Raw genomic sequence first — 24859 nt, 5'->3', positions numbered from 1 at the left:
CTGACGCTCAATCATCATAGATTGCACATATTGCAGCATTTTAATGCTACCGACTGTCAATAAGCTCAGACAATTCATTTTGTACTATTATCAGCCACATAACATCAATTTTCACCGCCTAGCTACACATAAAAATGAGATTGCAATACACATAGATTTACTGACCCTCAATAGCCTAAATGTTAATTTCTTAATTTGTTAAAGCTACTAACCCTCAGAATTTCTCAACCATTGAGAATAATTAAAATTTCTCAACCAAAATCATTTACCTGAGGGAGAGACTATGACAACACGAGGCTGAAGGTACTGACCCTCAGAATTTCTCAACCAAAATTTCTCAGGTAAAGCTGCTAAACATAATCAAATTTCGACAGTGTTGAATGCATTGCACAAAAATCAGACCATAGTTATTGACCTTCAGTAACTACAAATTTCTCTACTGACCTTCAAGACTATAGCTACTGACCCGCCGGTGTCTCGCCCTTACTTCACTGTTGGGGTCGCGCCCTTGGTTCGCCTTCGAGGTCGCGCCCTTGCTTCTCCGCCGGGTCGAGCGCTTGCTTCGCCGCTGGGTAGAGCGCTTGCTTCGCCGCGGGGGTTGCGAGCTTGCTTCTCCGCCAGATCGGGTCCTTGCTTCGCCGCCGGATCTGGTCCCTTCTTCGCCGCCGAGTCGCCCCCTTGCTTCACCTCAGGGTCGCGCGCTTGGTTCGCCACCGGGGTCGCCCGCTTGCTTCACCTCTGGGGTCACGCTTGCGCCCTTGCTTCGTCCCCTAGATTCACCGGAGCCCTAGATGTCGATTTAGTTCAGACGGTTTAGATTTTGGGATCGCTTTGATTTTGGGAGAAATGGTTTATATTGGTCAGTGGCATGTTTGGTAATTTTTTGAATACTTGAGAGTTATTTCTTTACTATTATGGCCGCACGGACTCCGTATTTTGGATTTTGCTATTGGTAATTAATAATGCCATTTTGTAGTTATTGGTCATTGTCTCAATCTATAAATATTGTATGAAGGATATGATGGTAATCTTGACAATAAAATAAAGGGGTAAGGATTCTGCTGCGGCAGAGAAGAGAAGGGAAAAAAAAAATTCCCAACAAATTCTGCGGCAAAAGAGAGGGGGGAGAGAGAGAGAGAACAAAGACGCAGTCGCGCACGATCTCCAGACTAGAGAAGAACTGCCGGGCCACGATCTCAACACAGATCGATGCACAAGACGACGTGGGAGAAAATCGGTGTACAAATGGATGCATCAGGACTCATCCCTCTTCCAACTTACAGTTCATACGAAAATAAGATACACAGAAAGAAAGAAGAGCAGAGCACAATCAAACCCAGGAGGAGGAGAAAGAGAAAGAAACAAATCGGGTGACGGTTTGCAGACTTGCTAATTGCCATTGGGTCATTTCAGATTTTGGGTTTTGTTTTGCTCAAGTAGAAGACGAATCCACTATTGCAGACTTGATAATTCCCATTGGGTAATTTTCAAATTACGTTTTTCAGATTCAATTTGTTATCTTCTCGGGTTTTCTATAATCCAATCACGGGTTTGATTTATAATATCAAAGTATGTTCTGCCATCAAGGATCAAACCCACCCAGGAGGATAGGTTTGGTCCTGCCGAATTGTCCTTATTTGTGATGTTATGTTTTTTGAAAGTTTGTAGATTCACTTGAGGTTGCCATTGGGTAAATTTTGAAGTTTGGTTTTCATTAGAGACTTCCAGTCGAATGATCATTCTGTTTATGTTTCGCTTTTTTTTCCTTTTGGAATTTCCTAACTGATTTTTTTAATGTGGTTTTCTTTGAATCTTGCAGATATCAAAGAAGTTATGGTTCCAGGTAATCTAATCCCTCTGTTCTTCTCGATTGAACTCATTTGGTTTCCCAATTGCATAGTTCTTTTTATTTTTAATTTTTAATTTAATTCTCTTTTTTCATGTCGAGGGGATAATGTATGCATAATCTTTTTGTTCATTAGATTGTTTTTTGCATAAAGAATTTTTATTCTTCTTCTTTGTTTACTTTGATTGGGGTTAGTAATTGATGATACTATGACTGTGTGCGATGATTTTAGCATTTTTTTCTGGGTCTTCTTTTTATTTGTTCCTGAATAGGGTAGTCGTCTAAAATCCTATCCAGGAAGAAAACAAGGAAAGGGCAGTGGCTATCTAAAGTTGGGATTCCATGGTGTATCTGCTAAGAGCTTCCAGCAAAATTGGTTAGGTTCTTCATTTTTTGTGTTAGATATGAATTAGGACTGCAACTAATAATTGTGTTTGAATATATTATTCGTAGATATCGATGTTGGTCTTCCTTTCAATTTGTTTACTGTTTTGGTAGTGATTCTGATGTTCCTTTGGCTTTCCCATTCATATTTTTACGTTTACACATTCATGTCATATTGATGTTGCTGATTTTTCCTCTTGGTTAGAGATAGATCTCACTAAAGTTCTTGATTGGCCCTTTTTTCATTTTGATTTGTTTCTACCTCCTCATGGTCTGGTAACAATTCTCTCCCTGGATTTATGTTTTACAGATTATTAGATTGAGGTTTGTTATTTTCCTTCCCTCTGTTCTTCCATTTAGATTGTGATCTTATCTCCATCTAAGCATTTTGAGATTTATTATTTTGGGTGTTCTTATTACTGTTATATGAATTGAGGTTCTGATAACTTTTATTTAGTGCAGCTTTGAGGTTTTCTTTGTTTGCTCTCTTTAAGGTCATAAAAGCCTCTATTTTTTTTCCTTTGTATTTGTTTACAGATACTTAGACATAAGGTCTACAGAGAGACTATGAGGTCTGCAAATTCTTTTTTACTCATTTTGATATGCAAGTTACAATCTATGCTTCTTGAGTTACTACTTACTATATACATTAATTTGAATCCTTATTTTCTATTGCCAAAAGACTTTAAAAAAAAAAAATAGGGATTGTTTGTGATTGTGCCATCTGTTTTGTTAGAGATATCTCCCATGTTGTTAGAGATATCTCTTTTGTCTTCGGTTCTGTTTGTTTCTTTATTTTCATATGTTTGATCCTTTAATTTGTTTTCATTAATTTTGTTTCCTATACAGGTTAAGGAAAATAATCTCAGTGGTCAAGGAAAACAATCACATTATTTGGGTTCGCATTATCAAGATGTGATGTTATGTTTTTTGAAAGTTTAGAGGAACCTCACAGATCAGCATTAGCAAGTTTTTTGTACTTGGTTGATGCAACGTGTGAGATCTTGCTTATGCTTCTCTCCAGTTGATGGTGTCTCATAAAACGAAAGTTAATGACAAGGTAATTCTATAATCACTCCAATATTAATATGCTGATCTATGTGCGAATTATTTTTAGCTATAATGATGTTTGAAGTTTTGTATCATTCCATAATTTATTTATTTTTTAATCTTTTTCAATCTTTTCCCAAAGGAAATTACCTGCTTGGAATTTAGGTTTTCCTTTAATCTGCCCCCTAATTGCATTTTTACTTCTCTTGCTTTAGGCTGTCTAAGTGAAACTCATTGATGACCTTTATTTCTCTTTAACGCGTACATTGCTCGGAAATATAGTTATAAGACAATTAGAAAGTAACAAATATGCTGAAAGTAACCTCTTTGTATCCTCAAGACATACCTGGCAAAACTTTTCAGTGAAAATTTCAAGTCAAGTACGTTTGAATTGGTGTGTGCATCAATTGTTTTTTTTCCTCTGTTTTTGAGTGGGATTTTTTGGTTGTGATTTGAAGACTTTTTTCTTCTTCTTCTTCTTCTGAGAATTGCTGAGAAATGTTAATACTTTGGTCACCTAGCATGATGCCTGATACATTTTGACATTTTAGTTCTTTCACAGGTTTACTTGCTTTGAAGTTCTTACATTTTGTTGAATCTGCTTCTAATTCATGTGCCTGAGAATTGGCTTAATTAATAAAGATTATAGTGTACGTCTTTTCATGCAGTAAACACCAAAAGACTGGGCAACTCGACAGTTAAATCAGGTCATGTTGGGTTCACATACCACTATGTCTAACTCAGGTTCACATACTAGACCGAGTCAGGTTCACAGAGACGAATCAGGGGCAACCCAGACTGTGGATGCTTCAAGTACGTACTGGCCTAAATGGCTAATACTGAAACTACCATAAAATTACTAGAGGAGTTGTAGCTATGTTTTGATGCGGTGTTACCGTAACACACCGTTACCACTCGATCATTTAATTGTTTAAAAGCAAGTAAGGTGTTGATGACAATAAACCAGTAGATTGTCTTTGGTCGTGGTAAAAGTAACCATATATCTAAATATGTTGTTCAGAATGATTTATCATTTCATTCGCCGTAAGTAAGCATGAGTTTGAAAAAGACATTTTCATTGCAGCCTGTGATGATATGATTAATTTCATCAGTAATGCAATTCTTTATAAATCAGTGAATCATATCTTTTGTCTATGAGTTGTAAATAGAGATGGCTAGAAAAAAATAAAATTAAGGATAGTAGTTTACATGGATAGTACACGTATACCAAACTATATAGCAGTTTTCTCCACCAGACCCAACAATGGGTTAAACTTAGTAGGGAGAATGAAATTGAATGTGTTTTCTGAAATTAGCAATTACAAACTTTTCTATAGGGAGACTGAAATTGAATGTGTTTTCTGAAATTAGCAATTAGAAACTTTTCTATTTTCAAACTAAAATCGAAAAAAAAAAAAAGATAAACTTTTCTGAAATTAATAATTTACTATCAGCCCTTTTTGCTCAAGATCTTTTTGTTATCTTCCACTGAAAAGTATAGAAAGAGAGATGAACGGAGCAACAGCTTTGGAAAAATATTAATATTTTATTATATTTTTATAGGAACAGGCACGACACAAATGGATCATAGAGAGCGTGCGCGTGCTAGCCATCAGGAATGGAGACAATCGATGAGTTCTACACAACATGAAGCCTATTTGGCACGGCGGCGAGCTCATGCTAGGGGAAAGCGACTAGCCGTGGAAAATGTAAGTGACCATGGACAAGAGGCGGGCCCAAGTAATAGGAATAGGCTAGCTCCAGGTACTTTTGTATTTCTTAACTATGCCACTGTTAAGAGTTTTTATTTTTATTTTTTTCCTCTTAATACTTGCAAGTTACATCGCTAGAGTTTACCGTTACACGATGTATGGATATGTGTACTAATAACACGAAACAAAAATTCTAAACTTAATAGTTGGAATTAAAATAATTGACAATTGCTTATTATTATGTTAATAGTACACTCCGACAACGAGAGCATAAGTTCAAGAGTTTCATCCTATTCCCAAAACCATGACCAAGATGCTGCAAGGGTGCGCTTGACCCACATAAGACAATTAGCCCGTTCGACTACGTCTCGACCGAGCAATGTGGTTATTCAGAATTCTGTGCCTTACGGTAAGCTTACCAAATATTTATATCCAACCTATTCACATAAGTGAATTTTTATTAGGTGTTTTTGCTAAAATTGTATATTTTCACTTATAAATAGAGATGCCTAATGTCACAATGAATAATCACGATGAGGACCGCAATAACAACGAGCATATGGTGAATAATCATGAGGATCAGAACAACAACACTGAGCTAGAGAATAACCCACAGGATCAGCGCAGCAGCAGTGTTGACCCAGTGCGGCGTACAAGGAGAGCAGTAGTAAATTCAAACTGCGCTAGAGATTTTAATGAGGGATGGGGTGTCCCATTTTGTCGATTGCCTGCACTAAGAACATGTCCATACTGCAATGCACGGTTATTTCATCGAGAGACCTTCAATTTGTGTTGTTCGAAAGGAAATATTGTTCTGCCTCTAATACCCTCTCCGCCAGAGATGATCCAGCTCTTTTCTGACCAAACAGATGTGGGTAGAAAATTCAGACAAAATATCCGAGCCTATAATAATGTGTTTGCGTTCACTTCAATGGGTGTGCATGTTGATGAATCCATTAATCTTCGAGGTCGTGGAATTTATACTTTTCGTGCACAAGGTTCTATATATCATAAGATTGGTGGGCTTTTACCAAGTGAAGGGGCGAGACCACGATATCTACAAGCTTACATATATGACACCGAGCATGAACTTGACAATCGATTGTCTGAAAGTGTAGTTTTAGACAGGGCACTGGTTAAAAAGATACAACAGATATTGAATCACTATAATCCATTTGTCCATCAATTTCGAAGCCTCGGACAGCGCCAAGACTTGCCCAATTGCAGGCTCATCATAAGAGAGCAGCCTTCTAATCAACGTCAGTATTGTTTACCATCTGCATCACAAGTTGCTGCTATTATAGTAGGAGGGGGCGACATCAATCCGAATGGAAGAGATTTAATTGTCCAAACAATTAGTGGAAGACTCTGGAATGTTAAAGACTCGGTCGGATATTACGACCCCATGCAGTATCCTTTGTTATTACCTTATGGAACATATGGGTGGGATATTAATAGTCATGATGAGAATGGAAGACCTATGTCATGTTGCGACTATTATGCATATATGTTACAGGTTAGTACATTTTTTTTTTCCACTTTAGTTCCTATTGCATTAAATGAAAAAAAAATCATACTTAAACACCTGCTAAATAAATAAAAAATTGATTGTGCAGATGCGCCTAGGTGATGAAAATCCTCTACTTCGAGGCGGACGGCTCTTACAACAGTATGTTGTAGATAATTACGTGAAAATTGAATCCCAAAAACTCAGATGGCTTCGCAGTAACCAAGATACAATTAGGAAAGAATTTTATCAAGGACTTCAAGACTCTTTTATTGCAAGGGAAAACAATGCAGGTAAGAATTAATATTTCACTTTCACCTATATATCAGATATGTGAGTTTTTCAATTGTACAATTGTAGAAATATTTAATATAGATTCACATTTTCTTAGGTAACGTCGGTCATAGGACAATTCTGCCATCATCATTTGTTGGAAGTCCACGTGATATGTACCAACGGTACCAAGATGCGATGGCTTTGGTTCAAAAGTATGGCAGACCAGATTTGTTTATCACTATGACGTGTAACCCGAATTGGGAAGAAATTAAAAGTGAGCTACTCCCTGGACAAACATCACAAGATCGTCCAGATTTAGAGGTCAGGGTATTTCGTTCAAAACTTGAGCAGCTAAAAGAAGACATCATCACCAAAGGGGTATTGGGAAGAGTTATTGCTCATGCTTTTGTCGTTGAATTTCAGAAACGGGGCCTACCACATGTACACATGCTGGTCATGTTGGATGAAAATGATAAGCTTAATAACCCTGAAGATTATGACCGCATTGTTAGAGCAGAAATACCAGATAAAGATGAAGAGCCTCAACTTTATGATCTGGTGTTGAAACATATGATTCACGGTCCATGTGGAACCTTAAACCAACAGTCTTCATGTATGAAGAATGGGAGATGCAATAAAAGTTATCCAAAATCATTTGTAAATTTCACTGTGCAAGGAAACGATGCATATCCTATATATCGAAGACGAGCAAGTCGCTTACCAGTCCCTCTACGTAGATCTGGAGACACAATGGTGGATAATAGTTGGGTTGTTCCTTATAACCCGTGGTTGTTGCTACGGTATGATTGTCACATCAATGTTGAAATATGTGGGAGCATAAAGAGTGTCAAATACTTATATAAGTATGTCTACAAAGGTCCTGATAGAGTTGCAGTTCAAGTGCAATCTGACCCAGAGTTTGATGAAATAAGACAATTTGTCGATGCAAGGTGGGTTTGTGCACCAGAGGCTTTATGGAGGATATTTAAATTTGTAATGAACAGAATATATCCAACAGTCGACAGATTACAAATACATCTTCCAAACATGCAACAAATCAGATTCGATGCAAATGAGACTGTAGAAGACATTCTAGCAGATGAGCATGCACAGAAGTCTATGCTTACTGAATATTTCACCATGAACCGTATGGATCCGGAAGCAAGACGATATCTGTATCGAGAATTCCCTCAATACTATAGGTGGGATAGTAAGCAAAAAGCTTGGGTGAAAAGAAGGAACAACTACAAGGTAATTGGAAGAATATACAGTGTTTCACCCTCTGAAGGTGAGAAATTTTACCTACGTGTCCTTCTCAATCATATAAGAGGACCGAGATCATTTCGTGATTTGCTTACTATTAATGGAGTTCTGCAAACTACTTTTAAGGAAGCGGCAGAGAAACGAGGTTTGCTGGAAGATGACAATAGCATCCGACAATGTCTGTTAGAGGCCTCTGCAATTAGAATGCCATCAGCTTTGAGAAGATTATTCGTCACAATTTTGGTGTATAGTCAACCAACTGGTGTTCGAAGATTGTGGGATGAATTTTATCCTTTTATGATTGAAGATTATTCTTCTTCAAGTGATATTGTCGATATTTCTGTCAGAAACAGGCTACTTCGAGATCTAAATAGAATGCTAGAACAATTTAATAAGGGCACTGGAGAATTTGATCTGCCTGAAATGACAAGTGAGCCAGAAGAGAGTCTAGGAATACCGAGATGTATTGAAGACGAAATTTCTATAAATATCCCGCAAGAAGATATTGATGCAATTGACCACCTTAACAACGACCAAATGATTGCATTCAACACCATAATGGCCGCAGTTGAGGGAAGAGAAAGTGCATTATTTTTTATCGATGGTCCTGGAGGTACTGGGAAGACGTACTTATATCGTGCATTGCTAGCAAAGTTGAGAAGAATGAATCATATAGTCTTAGCCACAGCATCATCTGGAATTGCTGCAAATTTATTGTCCGGCGGGAGGACAGCTCACTCTAGATTCAAGATTCCACTCAATGTAGATGCATCATCCGTGTGTTCCATAAGTAAACAGTCTGCTCTAGCACGACTGATACAAGATTCCACTGCAATTATTTGGGATGAGGCACCTATGACACATCGACATGTGTTTGAAGCACTTGATAGAACATTTCGAGACATAATGGATGTCGAATTACCGTTTGGTGGAAAGATAATGATTTTTGGGGGAGATTTTCGTCAAGTTCTCCCTGTTATTCCTAAAGGAACGAAGTCTGAACTCATTCAAGCCTCCATTGTGAAAGCAACATTTTGGGCACAAACAAAGATATTGAGATTGAGACAGAATATGAGATCCATAAATGACCACCAATTTGCAGAATTTCTACTTCGTGTTGGCGATGGAAGTGAACAAGTCATTGACGACGAAATGATGAGATTACCAGAACGCATGGTGGTTCCATGGGAAAGTGACCAATCTATCAATCAAATTATTGATGAAGTTTTCCCCAATTTGGGTGATCATGTAAATGATGCAAGATACATGGTGGACAGAGCATTGATTACTCCTATAAACGATGATGTGGACGTGTTGAATGAAAAGATAATCAATATGTTTCCGGGTGAAGAAATTACATTGTACTCATTTGACTCTGTTGAAGATGACATGAGAAATTTGTACCAACCAGAGTTTCTGAACTCAATAACTGCAGGTGGGCTGCCACCCCACAAGTTAACTTTGAAAGTAGGTGCTCCAATCATGCTTTTAAGGAATATTGACCCTAAATTGGGATTGTGTAACGGTACTAGATTGTTGTGTCGTGGTTCGTACCAAAATCTGATTGATGCTGAGATACTAACAGGACAGTTTGCTGGGACTAGAGTTTTTCTACCTAGAATTCCTTTGAAAAGTGCAGAAAATGCTGGGCTACCATTTCAACTAACAAGAAAGCAATTTCCAGTCAAACTGAGCTTCTCTTTGACCATAAACAAATCTCAAGGTCAGACTATCCCACATGTAGGTGTTTACCTCCCAGATCATGTTTTTAGTCATGGACAATTATATGTTGCATTGTCGAGAGGAGTATCAGAGTCAACCACAAAAGTTTTGGTTAAAAAAGGATCCATAGTTGGTGAAGATGGCGTATTTACGAAGAATGTAGTATTTAAAGAAGTTTTGCTTCATTCAAACACAAATGATCGATCGTCTTCATAGGTACATCAACATTTTAATTGATTATAAACATACATATTTGATTGAATTTTTTTATATTGCAATATGTAACTTTGTGTAATTTTTTCTATTTGTAGGAATGGTTGAGACAGAAGCTTTAGGAGATGTGTTTCCATATTTTCATGTGGTTGGTGCACGAAAACAATCAATAAAAATGAACACTTCTTATCTCAGTAAACTTATTTTCAAAGAGTGGAACAAAAAGAAGCATACAGAGTATGTTCTCTTAAGCTTTGTTTCTTTTCCATTAAATATATTTTTATTTTTGTGGTAGTTAATCAATTCCAATACTCTTAATCTATGTATATGTTTTTGTACAGAGTTTTATATTTTTTACTAATGGATATGCCCTCAGTTAATCAATATTCCTTAAAGAATTAGTTAATATGCAACACGGAAATTATGTTGCACTCATGAGTAACATTTCAAATATGCTTACCAAGAGAGGAAGGACAATACGCACGCGCGAGCGCGGCCCTTCCGCACGCGCATCGCGCGTGCAGGAAGGCTAGTTATTAATGACTCCACAAATGGAAGATTTGATATAAAAAAAAATTTAGAAAAATATTCCCGAACGCCCATATGACCCTGAGATCGTAAAATAATTATCAAACACTCTTACATTTGCTCGTTTAATGTTTCCGGGTCTCACATTAATGGTCCAAATCTACCATTTTTTCTTCTTCTTTTATTTACCTTCAAACTTCCTCTATTTGTATATTTAGAAAAATAGTAAAATACTAATTAAAAAGGGGTAATTCCCGCATACCCAAAAATCCTTGGTATTTTTCCCAACTGCCCAACACTTTGGTATTTCACTATTGATGAAAGGCAAAGACTAACAGGAATAGTTTTAACAAACAAATGCCATCTGTATCCTATGTTGACCTTGGATTCTTCTACCGTTCTATTCAGTCAAAAGGAAACAACAAAAAACATTAAAACAAAAACAAGACTAGCCTTCAACATGCCACATTTCGCCTAACGACTTCCTGTCTAAACGGCTACTCACAGGGCGGAATCACTGCTGCTTGTCCTAATTTTTCTGTTTTAAAACTGATTCTTTTGGCTGAACAGTAAGGCTTTAGAACTTTAGCTTTCCATGGGATGCATGCATTCGAATGTTCAAACTTTGACATAGTAAACTATGCATGATAAAGATGATTACAATATGTAAAGATAATGACATAAACATTTTATAAATTAAAGAAGTGGGTGAACATCCATCTGAATTTATTTATTCAAATATACATATAAAACTTTAAACAATCAGAGCCTCATTCTCAGGTAAACAGCAAAAGCTGTTTAACTATTCATAAGAATAAGACCAGTTACTTACTTGTAATGGAAGCTCACTACTTCACACCTAGGAAGGGAAGCACACTGCTATTCTACTATTTTTATTATCAGAGGAGTTTTTCTGATCTAATTTTCGAATCTATATCTGATATCGAAATTTTCGAATGCCTTCTAAGAGAAGCTGAAGCTCCTTATATAGGGAGCGGAACTCAAACTAGAATTCAAAATACAAAAATGTACAGGACAACTCCGTGACTTCTGCTTTTCGTAGTGCTCCTGCTGGTGGAGGTCGGTCAGGGAAAAGCAAAAGGAAAAAGTGAAATGTTTTTCACTTAACCTTTTCTTTTTGAAAAGGAAAAAGCAAAAGTAGCTTTAGAAAAGTCTAAAGTTCTACAGTTGCTATTTTGGTGCTGATTCTTCACCTGTAGCTTCACATGTTCTCGTCCGTTTCAGAATGGTGGCCAAAGACAAAGGAGTTGTTGTCTGCCTGGGCCATGCGAGTTGTTGTAGCATTATCCTCGACGTCTGTATCAACATACATCTTGTAGTGGTTGTCATTTTCAAGCTTTTCCACCCAACGCATGCATGCCATTGTCGAGTCTATCTCTTTTCTGGTTAGAGATAGGAATATATCGCTGCTGACTACGTCAGGATGATCGTAAGCAGTGATAATTGTCTTTTCTCCTGCTGCCAGGAATGTGTTGTTGATGTCTTCAGAGATGATCTTTTTGATGTAGTCAAGAGCCATGGCCTTCATCCAGGGAATGCTAGAATTCGGTTGGCCGTTGTATGCTACACAGGCTGGTTGAAGATATCTTCTTTGAATAATTCTCACATAATGATACGGAGGAATATATTCAACTTCACCATCTGTCTTCTGGATCCATTCAGGAGGTGTGGATCTGAACTTCAGACGAAGCATACAGTTGTCTTTTCTGATGTTCTTGACCGTGTTGACAATAATAGGCGGCAAGCCTCTCAGATCATCATTAGTTTTAGTCCATAAATTATGGACAAAACCATTTTCAACAAGCCATAGCTTGTGTTCCTGAGGATGTTCACTCTGAACATTTACCAGGTATCTTCCAACATATGGTCCTGAGACAATAAAGAGGGTTGGAGGAACTAGGTTTTCAGGATTGTGCCTTCCTATCAGATTATGGAATTCATACCAGTCTGATTCATTGAGTGCTATGATAGGGACCCTAGCACTTTCTGGACTTTCAAGGAAGGATAGTTTTTCTTTCCTTACAGCACTCTGCTGTGTATGAAGCTCTTCTCCTTGTGGTCTACCATTCTCGTAGAGTTCTTCAGCTAATGCAAACAGAGCTGGGAACATTAATCCACTGCTTCTTTCTTGAAAGGCAAATAAGAGATTGTCCAGGATTGCCTTCTGGTGATACGCTAGTCTCCTGCCAGTTCTGAACACAGGAGTATCAAAAGTTCTTAATTCATAATTAAAAACATTTATAACTCCACTAGGAGTTGGTCTGCTTTTTGGCAAAGCAGCAGCCGTCAACGGTCTTGATGTGCCTTTACCGTCTGCCGTTTGAGACGGGCTAGCCAATCCTTTACCCTGGGATTGATCAGTTGAGGCCAAGCCTTTTGAGCTTAGCAGAAACCTTTTAAGGATTTTTTCCTTGGTTTCTTTTGGATCTTCTTCAGATTCCTGTTCTTTCCCAGTCCTTCTGCTTCTGGGATTACGACCTTCGTCGTCTTCTCTTTGGCTGAACATTGCCAGTTCTCTGGTCAATGCGTCTGGAAGATAGTTCTTGTTTCCTGCAATTAATTCAACAGTATAATCATATTGGTTAAGAAACAATTGCCAGTTGGCTAATCTTCCTCTATCAGCAGCTTTGTCAAGTTTAAAATTTTTAAAATTCTTTACTCTAGCACAATCGGTGCGGACAGTAAAGGTTTTTCCCAGATAAGCTGGAGAATTTAAAATTGTTTTCTTGACAGCTAAAATCTCTTTTTCCCCTGTGGGATAATTCAGTTCTGCAGGGCTGAACTTGCCACTACAAAATTTGCAGATCTTTTCAATGTTAGTTCCAGGCGCTCTCGCCAGAACAACACCGGACCAGTAATTATCACTCGCATCTGTCTGGAGGATAATCTCATCATTCTCTTCTGGTTGTTGAAGAGGAGGGAGGTTCTTGCAGAGGTCTTTTATCTGCTTCACGATCTTTTCATCATCTTCTGTGAAGTTCCATTTTCTTTTGGAACTTGTCTTGGGAGATAACATTGCTGTTAACCCTGAGATTCTAGGGATGAAATCTCTTCCATAATTTATGACACCAAGGAATCTCTCTAGACTCTTAGCATCAGGGATTTTGTCTGGGAACTTCCAGATCTTTTCAAGGATGTGAGGTTGGAGCTTTATGACTCCATTCTTGATGTTTAATCCTAGGAAATCAACTTCATCGAGGATAAAGAAGATTTTCTTCTCGCCTAGGATAATTCCATGCTGGACTATCAGCTTTGCTACCTCGTGGAGGTGCTTCATGTGTTCTTCTCTGTTTTTGGAGAAGACCAGGATGTCATCTATATAGACGACGCAGAACTCCGCTACATGCTTGAAGATGTTGTCCATCTTTCTTTGAAAGATTGAGGGAGCTTGCTTGAGACCAAAAGGCATTACTAGCCACTCGTAATGACCTTGTGGTGTTCCAAATGCAGTGAGAGGTACACTCTCAGGATGCATCTTGACCTGCCAGAAACCCGACTTTGCATCGAATTTCGAAAAGACTTTAGCTCCTCTGAGCTGGTTGATCAGGACTCTGACTTGAGCAATTTGATATCCGTCTTTGACAGTCTTCTTATTGACATCTCTATAGTCAATAACCATTCTAGCTTTTCCTCTTAGATTCTCTGCATGATTTCTCACGTAGAATGCTGGAGCATGATGAGGGCTAGTGGAAGGTTGAATTAATCTCTTCTTCAGGAGATCTTCAATATCACTTCTGAATTCTTTTTGATCTTCCTCTTTGTACTGAGGAATGGCTTTGACATGGCAGATAGCATTCATGTCATGCAATCTCAATTCACAGACCACTGGGTCTTTTTCCCAAAACTTCTGAGGATTTGTATCCACATTCTGCTCGAGTAGTTTCTTGATTTTGTCAAGAGTGGGAGTTTGTTGAGACTCAAGCTTGTTCTGAAAGTGCTTGAGGTTGTGCTCATGGATGAAACTAGCTTCTTCATCTTCACTAGCTTCTTCTTCTTCTTCTGAAGATTCTTCAACAAGCAGTTCTTCTTGTTGTTTGATTTGGAGTATGGGTTGAAATTTGGGTTTGTAGGGGGTAAGATCACCACTATTCTGTTGCGATCTCTGATACTGAGTAGTAAAACCGGGACCGACTACACTGAATGCATGTGTGAGGCGGTCAGCCCAGAACACCCGTTCTCCTTTTCTGAAGCCTATCGCTTCTTCATCCTGAATGAATCGTTGTTGGAGAATAAAATCATTGCCCAACAAGAAATCAGATCCTTGGCCTTCAGATTGCCAAACATTCTGGATGATGAATGTTCCTCCACCAATGGTGATATGAACATTTTTTGCTACTTTCTTCATGGTGAGATGGCTTCCATCGAATGTAACACCAGTAGCTGACTTTTTCTTTTCTTCGTTCCAGAGTTCTTCTGGAATTGCAAATCTCTTTGCAACAGTAAAACCTGATCCATTATCTACAAAAGCATGTAGATGATATTTCCTGTGATCAGGGAACTTGAGTCCGATCTCTATGTAGTTGCTGTATCTACTTGTAGAGACGACTTTCGATTGGTGAGGCTCATTTTCTTGAGCTTGTTCCGTTGGAATGAATGGTTTACATTCTTCTGGAACATTTTCCTGAGTGGGTGATTTGTCATCATCATCCCAGTCTGTAGGAGTTATTTCCTTGCTGCCTGGGTTACTGAACCAGGGGGGAGGATCATATCTGACTTTGTAATCAAACTTGCCGGAAGGTTGGCCAAGTAGATCCCATGTATCAGTATCCGCAGCTATCTCTTGTCTTTCTAAGAGATGAACATTTCCTGGTATTTCAACCAGTTCAATATCTTCATCGATTGTTTCTTCACCGATGATTTCTTCCTTTATTTCTGAGGAAGATGGTTGTTCCATAGTCATTTCTTGGACTACAGTTGTTGCAACATTCTTTGTTTGTTCCATGGTTTCCTGGAACAGAGTTTCAACTTCTTTCGCTTTTTTCTCAGCAAAATACTCTTCATATTCTTGCTCAACCCATTGGCTGACAAGACCATTCTTGGTTTTTCTTCTTGCTTCAGCTATGAAGCATTCTTTGTGATAAGTCTTCTTAGATTCTTCACTGAACATAGGGAGACCATTCTTCTCGTGACATAGGCAGTAGTCACAGACGAATGAACCAGGGTTCACCTGATAAGAAGACATGAAGGATTCTGTCTTGCTTTCTTCCCAGTTTTTGACTTTCAAAACGTTCATTTGTCTGGATTCGAAGTACTCTACTTCAGAATCTATCTCAGACTCTTCTGATGAACAACTTTCTTCTTCTTCAGACCAGGCAGAGTAGACTGACCTGTCGTCATCTTCATCATCAGAATAGGCTATTTCGTAGCCTTTCATGTTTGCTACCTCTACTATTTGCTCATATTCTTCAAAGAGAGCTTTAGTAGATCTGTTACCCTTTTCCGGGCATTCATTGGCATAGTGCCCTTCAGCTTTACACAACCAACATCTACAAGCTTTCTTGCTAGGTTGTTTATGCTGCTGAGTATTCTTCTTTTTCTTGAAGAATTTCTTTTTTGGATCTTCATCCTGTTGCTTCTTGTAATTGGAGCTTTTCTTGAATCTCCAATTCTTTTTCTGATTACTCTTTTTGAATTTTTCGAGTAATATTTTTCTTTTTCTTCTTTCTGTGGAATTTGGATTCATGACATCCCCAGTTTGTGGGCATATCCAGTATTCCGTAACAGAAATTTTCAACTCCTTTGAGTTGCTTCTTGGCCATCTTAGCTCTAAGATTGGCTTTGCATTGCTCCTTCAGTAGTTGCCGGATTCTGTCGGCAATTCCTCCAACTGAAAATCGTTCAATTGGTTTTTCAGCTATGCTTTCTCTCACAGCTGTTCTCCATGGTTCAGGGAGCTTTCTGTGCAACAGATTAACTAGATCAGTATTCTCTAGTTCACCAATTGTACAGTAATATTCCTGAAATTCATTCAGGTATTCTTCGAAATATCTCATGTCACAGATCTTGAGAGCATAGATATTCGACTTTGCCGTTTCTTTGGCTTTCTCACTCAGATTTGAGAGATCTCCACAGAATTGATCGTACAGGGGTACTGCAAAATCATACGGAGACTTTGAATTTTTTATCTCTTCAAGCCAGTCTCTTCCTCTGGTAGTTTCTTTGAAGGATAGGTAGTACTTTTTTGCTACGCCGGTGAGAGTAGTTTCATAGTACACCTGCAAATCTGGTGCTTCAAATTTTCCAAGGGTCAGTGCAGAAGCCATCATCAGGCTATCTACCCATTGGTCAATAGTTTTTCTTTTGTCTAGACTCTTGTCTAGATTCAACCAGATGCCATAGTTCGTGATCGGAACTCTTGGCAGATTGTCCTCGGGGACGAATCTTTGAGAATTTCTTTCTCCTTTTTTACCCGTGGGGGCTTTCTGAACTGGGAGTTTCATTTCCCTTGTTTCTTTTTTTATGAAAGTTTTGGAGCTTCCTCCTTCTTCCATTTCAACATCTTGGTAAGGAAAGACTTTTCTTGTCTTTCTGCATTTGAATTCTTTCATTTCTTCGATTAGTTTTTCTAATCGTTCAGGACTTTCACAATTCTCAGCTTCTTTGTAAAGATCATAGAGCTTCTCAGCTCTGAGCATATGGACTGGTCTGCATAGATCAGCTTCCAGATCTTCTTCTGATATTGGTTCTTCAATAGTGGGTTTTGTACCACTGACACCGGCTTCTCTGGTGCTGTAGCTTCTTCTCAGAAGATTGCTGTTTATCCTGATGTTTTCAGGACAGACATTACTTTTCCTGTGATCTTCAAAGTTGAGGCTGATTTCTCCAGTGCGTCTACTCTCGTAGATCTTTGCTTTTGCTCTTTCCGGCTGCTTTTTTGGACCGGACAGTTTCCATTCAAGAGGAAAAGTTACTTCATTCCAAGCAACCTTATGAATCTGCTGTGAATGGTTTTTCTGGCTGGTGAGGAATCCAGTAGTGAGACCAGGGATGTTGGAGATCCTTGTCTTTGGTTCCACTGTGGTGCTCATCAGTTTATAGTACACTCTGTATACTATTGCCAATTCTTGCATTTCTTCTTTCATTGAGATCCCGTCTGTCTTGACTCTCAGTCTGAGGCAGTGGGCTGCATCCTTCAAGCTGGTTGAAAAGTTGGGGAAGCAGTTGAAATATGCTACTTGGTTGCATAGTGATGCTTCTAGAGTTCCCAACAGACTAGCTTGGAAGTCTGTCAATCTGTTGTCTTGCAGGACACATAGGACTGAACAGTTGATGCCTTCTCTTGCCAATAGTTTTATGCCGACTTGGACTGCTCCAATGTGCATAAATTGATACTGCTTTGCTTGTGCTCTGGCAACTTCAGCAGGGGTGATCATCAAGAGATCTGTTTCTCCTGTTGTTGAGGGGGTTGTGAATTCAAGTATTTTGAAATGATGGCTGTCCATCAGGTCAAATGTTCCCCGTCGGTAGATCTGTTTGAAATCTAGCTTTGGAATTGAGGAGTTTTTTACCTCATGCTCGATTTCATTGTATTCAAATTCTTCAGAATTTAGGAGTTGAACTCCTTTCTTTTTTCCAAAGATGCTTAACATCTTCATTTCTCTTTTTCTGTATTTCCCGGGTTTTCATACCGGATACTAGGCTGACTAGTAGATGGTTCCAGAAAAATCATGTTAGGAACACGATTTAAATCTGGTTTCTCTAATGGTTTGAACCCATTAATCTTCTTTTTTACTGTAGGCAATTTCTTGTCCTTCAGTATAGTTTCCAGCGTTTTTTGCTGTTCTTTGATTTTTCTACTGACACTTGTCAGTCTTTCTTCTTCCGTTTTTGGAAGATCTTTGATATAATCCAGTTTGTTTTCCAATCTTTCTAATTGGTGGATTATAGCAGGTATTGCTTCTAGTGTCGACTGACATCTAGATATTTCTAGTAACATCTTCTGATATTTCTCATCAGAAGCTTTTAGTAGAGAATTTATTTTCTCTAGTAACAATTCGGACATTGTCCCCATTAAGGAGGGGTTCTCCTTTGAGCCTTTTACAAGCTCTGATACCAGTGATGTGCGGATCTAACCAATGCTCAAATAATTCAGAGGTTTTTGTTCCTCTTCCAGAACATATAGGAGATTTTCTATCTCTTCTTCTATTTTATAGATTCTAGTTTGAAGTCTATAAATAATTTCCCAGTAATTGGGAGATTCTCTATCAAGGCTGTCCCGATAGGTTTTTAATTTTCTCAGTTTTTCTCTCTCTTTCTGCAGTTCTTTAGTAGTATGTTTGCATATAGCAACAAGCTCAAGTCTGTCTACAATTGAAATTATGAATAGTAAATTGTACTGTTTACCTTTCGAATTAGAGGATGACTGTCAGCTTCATACATATATTCAAATGAAACAAACTCTGATGGGCCCACCACGTTTCTAAAACAACATATATAGATTTATGAAAGAGACATATGCAGATGCAGACTCTAACAGACCAAAACAACAAAGGGGTACTAATGGTAGAGATTTTGAAAAGACGGGTAGGTAGGAAAGAAGGTGAGAAAAAGTTGTGTAAAAGAGAACAAAAATAATACACTGGGGTGTATGAGAAGTATTTTCTCAAATTTGGGGTGTATGAGCATTAACCCAATTAAAAAACGAAACTCCCTTGTAATATTTAAGTATTTGTCTTTTTTTAAATACCTCAGGTACTACATCTTTATTAATTAAGCCAATTCTGTAGAGAATGGTTAAATTTTTGAAGTACCTGAAATGCCTATACTTTATTAAAGCTCCATAAATCTTTATTAATTAAGCCAATTCTGTAGAGAATGGTTAAATTTTTGAAGTACCTGAAATGCCTATACTTTATTAAAGCTCCATAAATCTATAAATATTGTATGAAGGATATGATGGTAATCTTGACAATAAAATAAATGATAACTATTGAAATTAAAGCAAATCACTTGTTTTTCAGCAAATCACATGACGAGCATATTTTCAAAAACTTGTTTTCTGGGTTTTGGGTTCTAGAGTTCCATAAGCACGCAAATTGGGGTTTTCTTTCATCAAGGTTTTGGAATCAAATTGACATGTGAATTAGGATCAGAAGGTTTTGAAAAGCTTTTCTGCATATCTATTTTGCTTCCGCTAACTCTCTTATGCAGCACTGTGGAGATGTCCTGGTTAGTTTTCGAAAAGGCCTCATTTTTGGCATCAAATTCGTTGTTTTCTGTTCTGGGTTGAATGGATTAATTATGCAGTTTCTATATGTGATGCTAAGATTGTGATTAAAACAATATTGCTATTATGAACATTGATGCATTGCTGCTGTGAATTACATGCAAAATATTCTCCATCAAGTATTGCTTACAGATATTCACAAGCATCATAAGTTGGCTTTTCAGAATGAAAAGATAAAGAAACCAATTGTATTTGATCGATGGATGCATGATGGACTTAATGAACATGTTGCACTCAGCAATTCTTCATTGAGTTTATTGTGTAATCATAAGGTTAAAGATTGACCAAAGCTTGTACTTTCATGCAATAGAATTGTGATTGTATATCTTTCAGGAGGCTATAAACTTTACATAATTCAATGTATGAAAGTAGCATGTATATGATAAGGCAACTGGAACATATATAGACTTCCAGATTTTTTCTTCAACCATGCACGTGATGACTAATCTAGAACAACCATGTTTTACTTGTTTTAGTCGTATGAAAAGGAAACTAAGGAATATATGTCCTATGCTCACATGTTAGGATGATATTGATAAAGAAAATTCTCTCCATGGTTTTGTTAAATGCAATATAACATTTGTTTTACATTGTATTTGGAATTTTGCTGAAATTATTTTTTTTCTGTGTTTTTCGTACTCTTGAAACATCATATTACAGGCCATATTACAATGCACACAGAAAATTAAGAGAAAGTTTTCAGCTTAGCAAAATTTGAAAGATAAATACGTACATAAAATTTTCTTTTGCTCCATAGTAATACCAGTTTTCAGCCTGAACCAGATCCCAATCCTAGGAGGTTCCAACTATATTGACTGGAAAGATCAACTATTGCTACACCTAGGAATGCAGAACTTAGATGTGTGTCTGTTGCAAGACAAACCTACTGAACTCACCCCAGAAAGCACTAAAGATCAGAAAGACTAATATTATAAGTGGGTTAGAGCAAACAGTATGGCCCTCAACATCATAAAACTTTCCATGTCCAAAACTGTCAAGGGTAGCATACCAAAGAAGGAGTTGGCAAAAGAATACCTGGAAGCTGTAGCCCTGAAATTTAAAGAAAATGAAAAAGCTGAAGCCTCTCAACTTATGCACATCTTTGACACTATGAGATATAATGGCACTGGAAATGTGAGAGAATACATAATGAAGATGATAGATATAGCAACCAAACTGAATGACCTTGAGATGCCCTTGAAAGATGACTATGTCATTCAACATGCACTGAACACCCTGCCAAATATGTTCAGCCAGCTGAAAACCAGCCATTTTTCTCAGAAGGACAAGTGGAGCCTTGATGAGTTTATTGCCATTTGTACTCAAGATGAGAACAGAATAAGGAGGGAGAAAGAGTTGACTGTGAACTTGGTTGACAAACCTGAGTGGAAACATGCTAACAAGCTGAAACCAAATAAAACAAATGGTGCTGCTGTTGTGAAACCTGACCAGAAACTCAAACCTTTCCAGTTTATGTGCTATTTTTGCAAGAAAAATGGTTATATGAAGAGGGATTGTAATAGTTACAAGAATTGGGTGTCAAAGAGAGGGGTTCACAAAGAGGAGGGCACCGAGGAAAAATAAAGTCAACATTTGTGTAGGCTATAGGCAGTTTAAAGCTAGACTTATGATTTGGAGTTTCTTGTTTTGTTTTTAGATGATGTTCTTTTTATGTACCTTTCGTGAGAATGAATTTGTTAAGTTTTTCTAGTTTAGTCAAACTTGGTTGTAGTTTCTTAATTAATGATTCTGAAATAAAAGTTTCAAAAATTCTCAGCAAACTGCTTCTGGCTCTTATATTGTTGATTACTTGCTTCTACATTGTAATATTTCTGAACATGTTTTGGCTATTGAAAACACAGAAAACAATTGAAGTTAAAAGAATTTTGTTTAAAGAAAATTCACCTACACTTTGTCACTGCAGGTTAGGGCACATTTCAAAAGAAAGATTGATTTTGTTAAATATAGAACAAGAATTGTGTTCTACAAAACTGTTTTGATCACTGAACTTCTTGAACTTATTCACAGACTTTTGTGGACCATTAAATTCTCTTACAATTTGTGAGGACCATGATGTGCACCTCAGTTCTACTAATTTTGGGGAAGCCCTGAACCTTGGAACAACAGAAAACCTATCTTGTGTCACACACATGTTTGGGGCTGCAAAGTTGTAGCCAAAATCTATAACCCTTAGTTACAGAAACTTAAACTTGATCCCAAAAATCTCTGCTATTTTTCATAGGTTCAGATTTTACTCATAACACCACTCCACCAAAATCATTCAAACCAACAAGGCCCAATTTTTGTTGAGTTCAACGCAGAAGTTCTAAATATTTTGAGTTTGAGTTGGACTCAGATTACTGTTGCATGACCTCTAGCACCACAAATACATATTGCTCCACCACCACCACAACCCAAAAGGTCAAATATGACATATCTGCAGGAGGATGAATGTGATTGGGGGGAAGATAATGATCCAATCACATTCAGACAAGCCACTGAGATTGTTGAAACAATGATAAATGGAGTGAGGCAATGCAATCTCTTTTGGAATCCATGTATAAGACTCAATGTTTTTTGAACTTGTAGAACCACCTACAAACCAAAAACTAATAGGAATACCGAATACACACTAGAAACAGAAAAGATGAATTCCAAACCTTTTTGCTAGGCTTGTGGGCAGTCTTATGTATCTAGGTATGCACAAGACCTGATTTGTCTTATGTAGTAGGAATATTATCCAGATTCCAGTCAAATTCAGGCCTTCTCCTATAATACTGCTGCTGTGTTCTTCACCAAGAACAATAAAAGTTGACAAATTAATTAGATGCATAGAATCAGTGGGAGCAAAATTAAATTTTAGAAAGTTTTGTAAGTTATTTTGTTTTTCAATTTTCACTTGTAATAAAGTATCTGGTTTCTGAGAATTTTATTTGTAATCTTTGATAAAAGTTTCAATAAAGTTCCATGGCATCATTCAGTTCAGTTTGAGTTTGCAGTGTTCTATTCTTATTTTAATTATGCATTATAGTTAAAATAGCTATTTTGTTTTGTGGATGGAAGCTGTGAAGTTATTCATGGCATTAAAGTTACAGGTATCTGCACTACATGTTCTTGATGTCCACTCAAGAAACTGTGCAGAATAAAGGGTTTTGAAATTCAAAATCATCAGGAATGGACCACTTGCATACACATTCAGGTTTCAAATTTTACAGAGTATATGCACATATTATTGACATATCTTGCTGGTGACATATGTAGAATGCAGTTCTCATTTTTGTAGTTCTGGAGTGATACATTTCACTTAAATGTGTTCTTTCCTTAGCTCAGAATGGTGTGTTGCATTTTGACCGTGTCTTGAAATGGGAGCTGAATAATTTTACAATCCATCTGTGCACACTAAGGTTATTGTTTGTTTTTTGATATTGCCTGCAGTTTAGTGTTAATGACAGTGATGGTTCAAGTGGGAGAATGTAAGGAAAATTTGTGAACACATCACTATCATTGAGTTGATTAACACTGATTGTATGCTTTACTTGGAGATCAAATAATGGGGTTGTATTGTGAATCAAATCTTGTAGTTCAACATGTAATCTGGAATGTTGAATATTTGAGAATCCTATAGCTATTTACTTATGGTTAGTAGTATATGGTATGTCAGAAGGAAATCTATAGAGAACATATTGCTTAGATATTCTTTATAGGAGATATCTTTGCAGGTTCTCTATATAAAGGCTCTGGTCCCTGCTTTCACTATCATCGAGAATACAGAACCTTGACCCATAAAGAGGAACTCAATCTTAGTGAAAAGCAGAAGATCTCAGCCCCAATTTCATGGACAACATGAACTTTCAAGGTTAGTCTTCTTGTCTTATATGTTTGGCATAAATATTAGCATGTAATTGTATCTAAAGTAATTGAGATTGATCCTTGATTGTTGTAGTTTACATTCATAATATCAACGCTTCTTATCCCTCAGCCACCACCAAGTTAACGTGACGATGAGGTGTGTACAAGCGACTCTCTTCATGGGGAAGCGAAGCCACAAATCAAGACTGTTGCAGAGGGAAGAGTACTGTGGCCCTCTGACAGACCATGTGATTCAACTTCATCTTGAAGGAGTCTCTTCACAAGGTGAGTTTTTTAAAGGTATAGGTAGTCTTAAACTCATTGAGTTGCAGCAGTTGGAACATTTGGACCTCAGTCACAATGACTTAATCTTAATGGGAGCCAAATTCCAGCTCTCATTATCATTGTCGTGATAATGATTTTGTTTTATATTTAGGACCTTCATCTTTGGAAGAAGTAGATGCATGCTTCCCTTGAGTTGAGGAGTTCACAGTTGCCATGGACAACAATAAAGCAGTACAAGTTTTCGAGGTTGGAGTGAAAGTTAAATTCACAATTAGGAGATAATTGAAGCCTAGCTTTAGTAACTAATTTTTTTTCCTGCTGCTTGAAATACCAATTGATTCTGAGTATATGTGATGCTGTAGGATGAGTTTTTCACTGGAATTTGGTAACCTTTTCAGTGATAATCCATAAACTTCAGTAGAAGTATAAAATGATTACTCTGATTCTTTCAGTTTCATTGTGAATTGAATGGTGTAAAACTGTAAACCATATTTAACTTTTGTCTTGTTTTTTTTTTTTCCTTTTATTAGAAAGAAGTTTCAATATTGATTATAGATGCTTCCTATAATACTATTCCACTGAACTTTTATGGGAAAACAGAGGTAGACAAAATGCTACATTATCTTTAACAATAATTTGAGTCCACCGGTTCAATCCCAGAGATGAAGGGCTATTTGGGAGGAAATGTTTAGATCAATATGTATTTCTGTACTAACAATTTCAAGATAGAATTTTTTTACATGACACAAAATAGAATTGTAGCTGTAGTAGCATAACACAACATTTCCAAATGACACTGTAAAGTGCACAAGGGATCAAATCAAATAAAAGGAATTCCTGTACTTCAGTTTTAGGACAAAAACAGAGTATTTCCCACATAATCTCTTGTTTTGTTTATTTACTTCAACTTGTTGACTGATTTCATCATGAAATATAATGCTACTTACCGGTGATAATGAGATCACTGCAATTTTTAT

At 37.3% G+C, this 24859-nt stretch overlaps 2 protein-coding genes across 19 annotated transcripts; both read left to right on the top strand.

The window, feature by feature from the left end:
* Positions 1-1015: 1015 nt before the first annotated feature.
* On the top strand, positions 1016-10295 carry LOC112181529. Of its 15 annotated transcripts, none has more exons than XM_024319904.2 (12): positions 1016-1480; positions 1820-1843; positions 2144-2222; positions 2768-2802; positions 3080-3290; positions 3949-4093; positions 4844-5044; positions 5243-5401; positions 5496-6508; positions 6609-6792; positions 6891-9976; positions 10072-10295. In XM_024319904.2, exons 6-11 carry the CDS (start codon positions 3991-3993, stop codon positions 9974-9976), a joined length of 4746 nt encoding a protein of 1581 aa, XP_024175672.1. In that variant the 5' UTR covers positions 1016-1480; positions 1820-1843; positions 2144-2222; positions 2768-2802; positions 3080-3290; positions 3949-3990; the 3' UTR covers positions 10072-10295. The 15 variants fall into 15 exon arrangements, 13 of the variants coding, with proteins under 13 accessions (XP_024175672.1, XP_040372295.1, XP_024175670.1 ...); XM_040516361.1 differs by having other exon boundaries at positions 2144-2554; XM_024319902.2 differs by having other exon boundaries at positions 2119-2222.
* Positions 10296-19462: 9167 nt separating this feature from the next.
* Positions 19463-24385, top strand: LOC112181538. Of its 4 annotated transcripts, XR_005808259.1 has the most exons (4): positions 19463-19690; positions 23184-23604; positions 23692-23882; positions 24034-24385. XR_005808259.1 is itself a non-coding variant. In XM_040516383.1 (2 exons), exon 2 carries the CDS (start codon positions 20703-20705, stop codon positions 21330-21332), a length of 630 nt encoding a protein of 209 aa, XP_040372317.1. In that variant the 5' UTR covers positions 19463-19690; positions 20506-20702; the 3' UTR covers positions 21333-22482. The 4 variants fall into 4 exon arrangements, 2 of the variants coding, with proteins under 2 accessions (XP_040372317.1, XP_040372315.1); XR_005808261.1 differs by lacking the exon at positions 23184-23604 and having other exon boundaries at positions 23728-23882; XM_040516383.1 differs by lacking the exons at positions 23184-23604; positions 23692-23882; positions 24034-24385 and adding an exon at positions 20506-22482.
* Positions 24386-24859: the final 474 nt, after the last annotated feature.

The sequence above is a fragment of the Rosa chinensis genome, chromosome 1 (genome assembly GCF_002994745.2).
Source record: "Rosa chinensis cultivar Old Blush chromosome 1, RchiOBHm-V2, whole genome shotgun sequence".
Classification (NCBI taxonomy): Eukaryota; Viridiplantae; Streptophyta; class Magnoliopsida; order Rosales; family Rosaceae; genus Rosa; species Rosa chinensis.
Note: the sequence above shows the minus strand (reverse complement) of the source record. Positions and strands in the feature narration are given on the sequence as shown.

Coding starts and splice junctions, on each gene's coding strand:
- LOC112181529 (XM_024319905.2), top strand. CDS start 3,991: ATGTTGGGTTCACATACCACTATGTCTAACTCAGGTTCACATACTAGA. Junction 5,402..5,495: donor TCAGAATTCTGTGCCTTACG/GTAAGCTTACCA, acceptor ACTTATAAATAG/AGATGCCTAATGTCACAATG. Junction 6,509..6,608: donor ATTATGCATATATGTTACAG/GTTAGTACATTT, acceptor TTGATTGTGCAG/ATGCGCCTAGGTGATGAAAA.
- LOC112181538 (XM_040516383.1), top strand. CDS start 20,703: ATGGCCCTCAACATCATAAAACTTTCCATGTCCAAAACTGTCAAGGGT.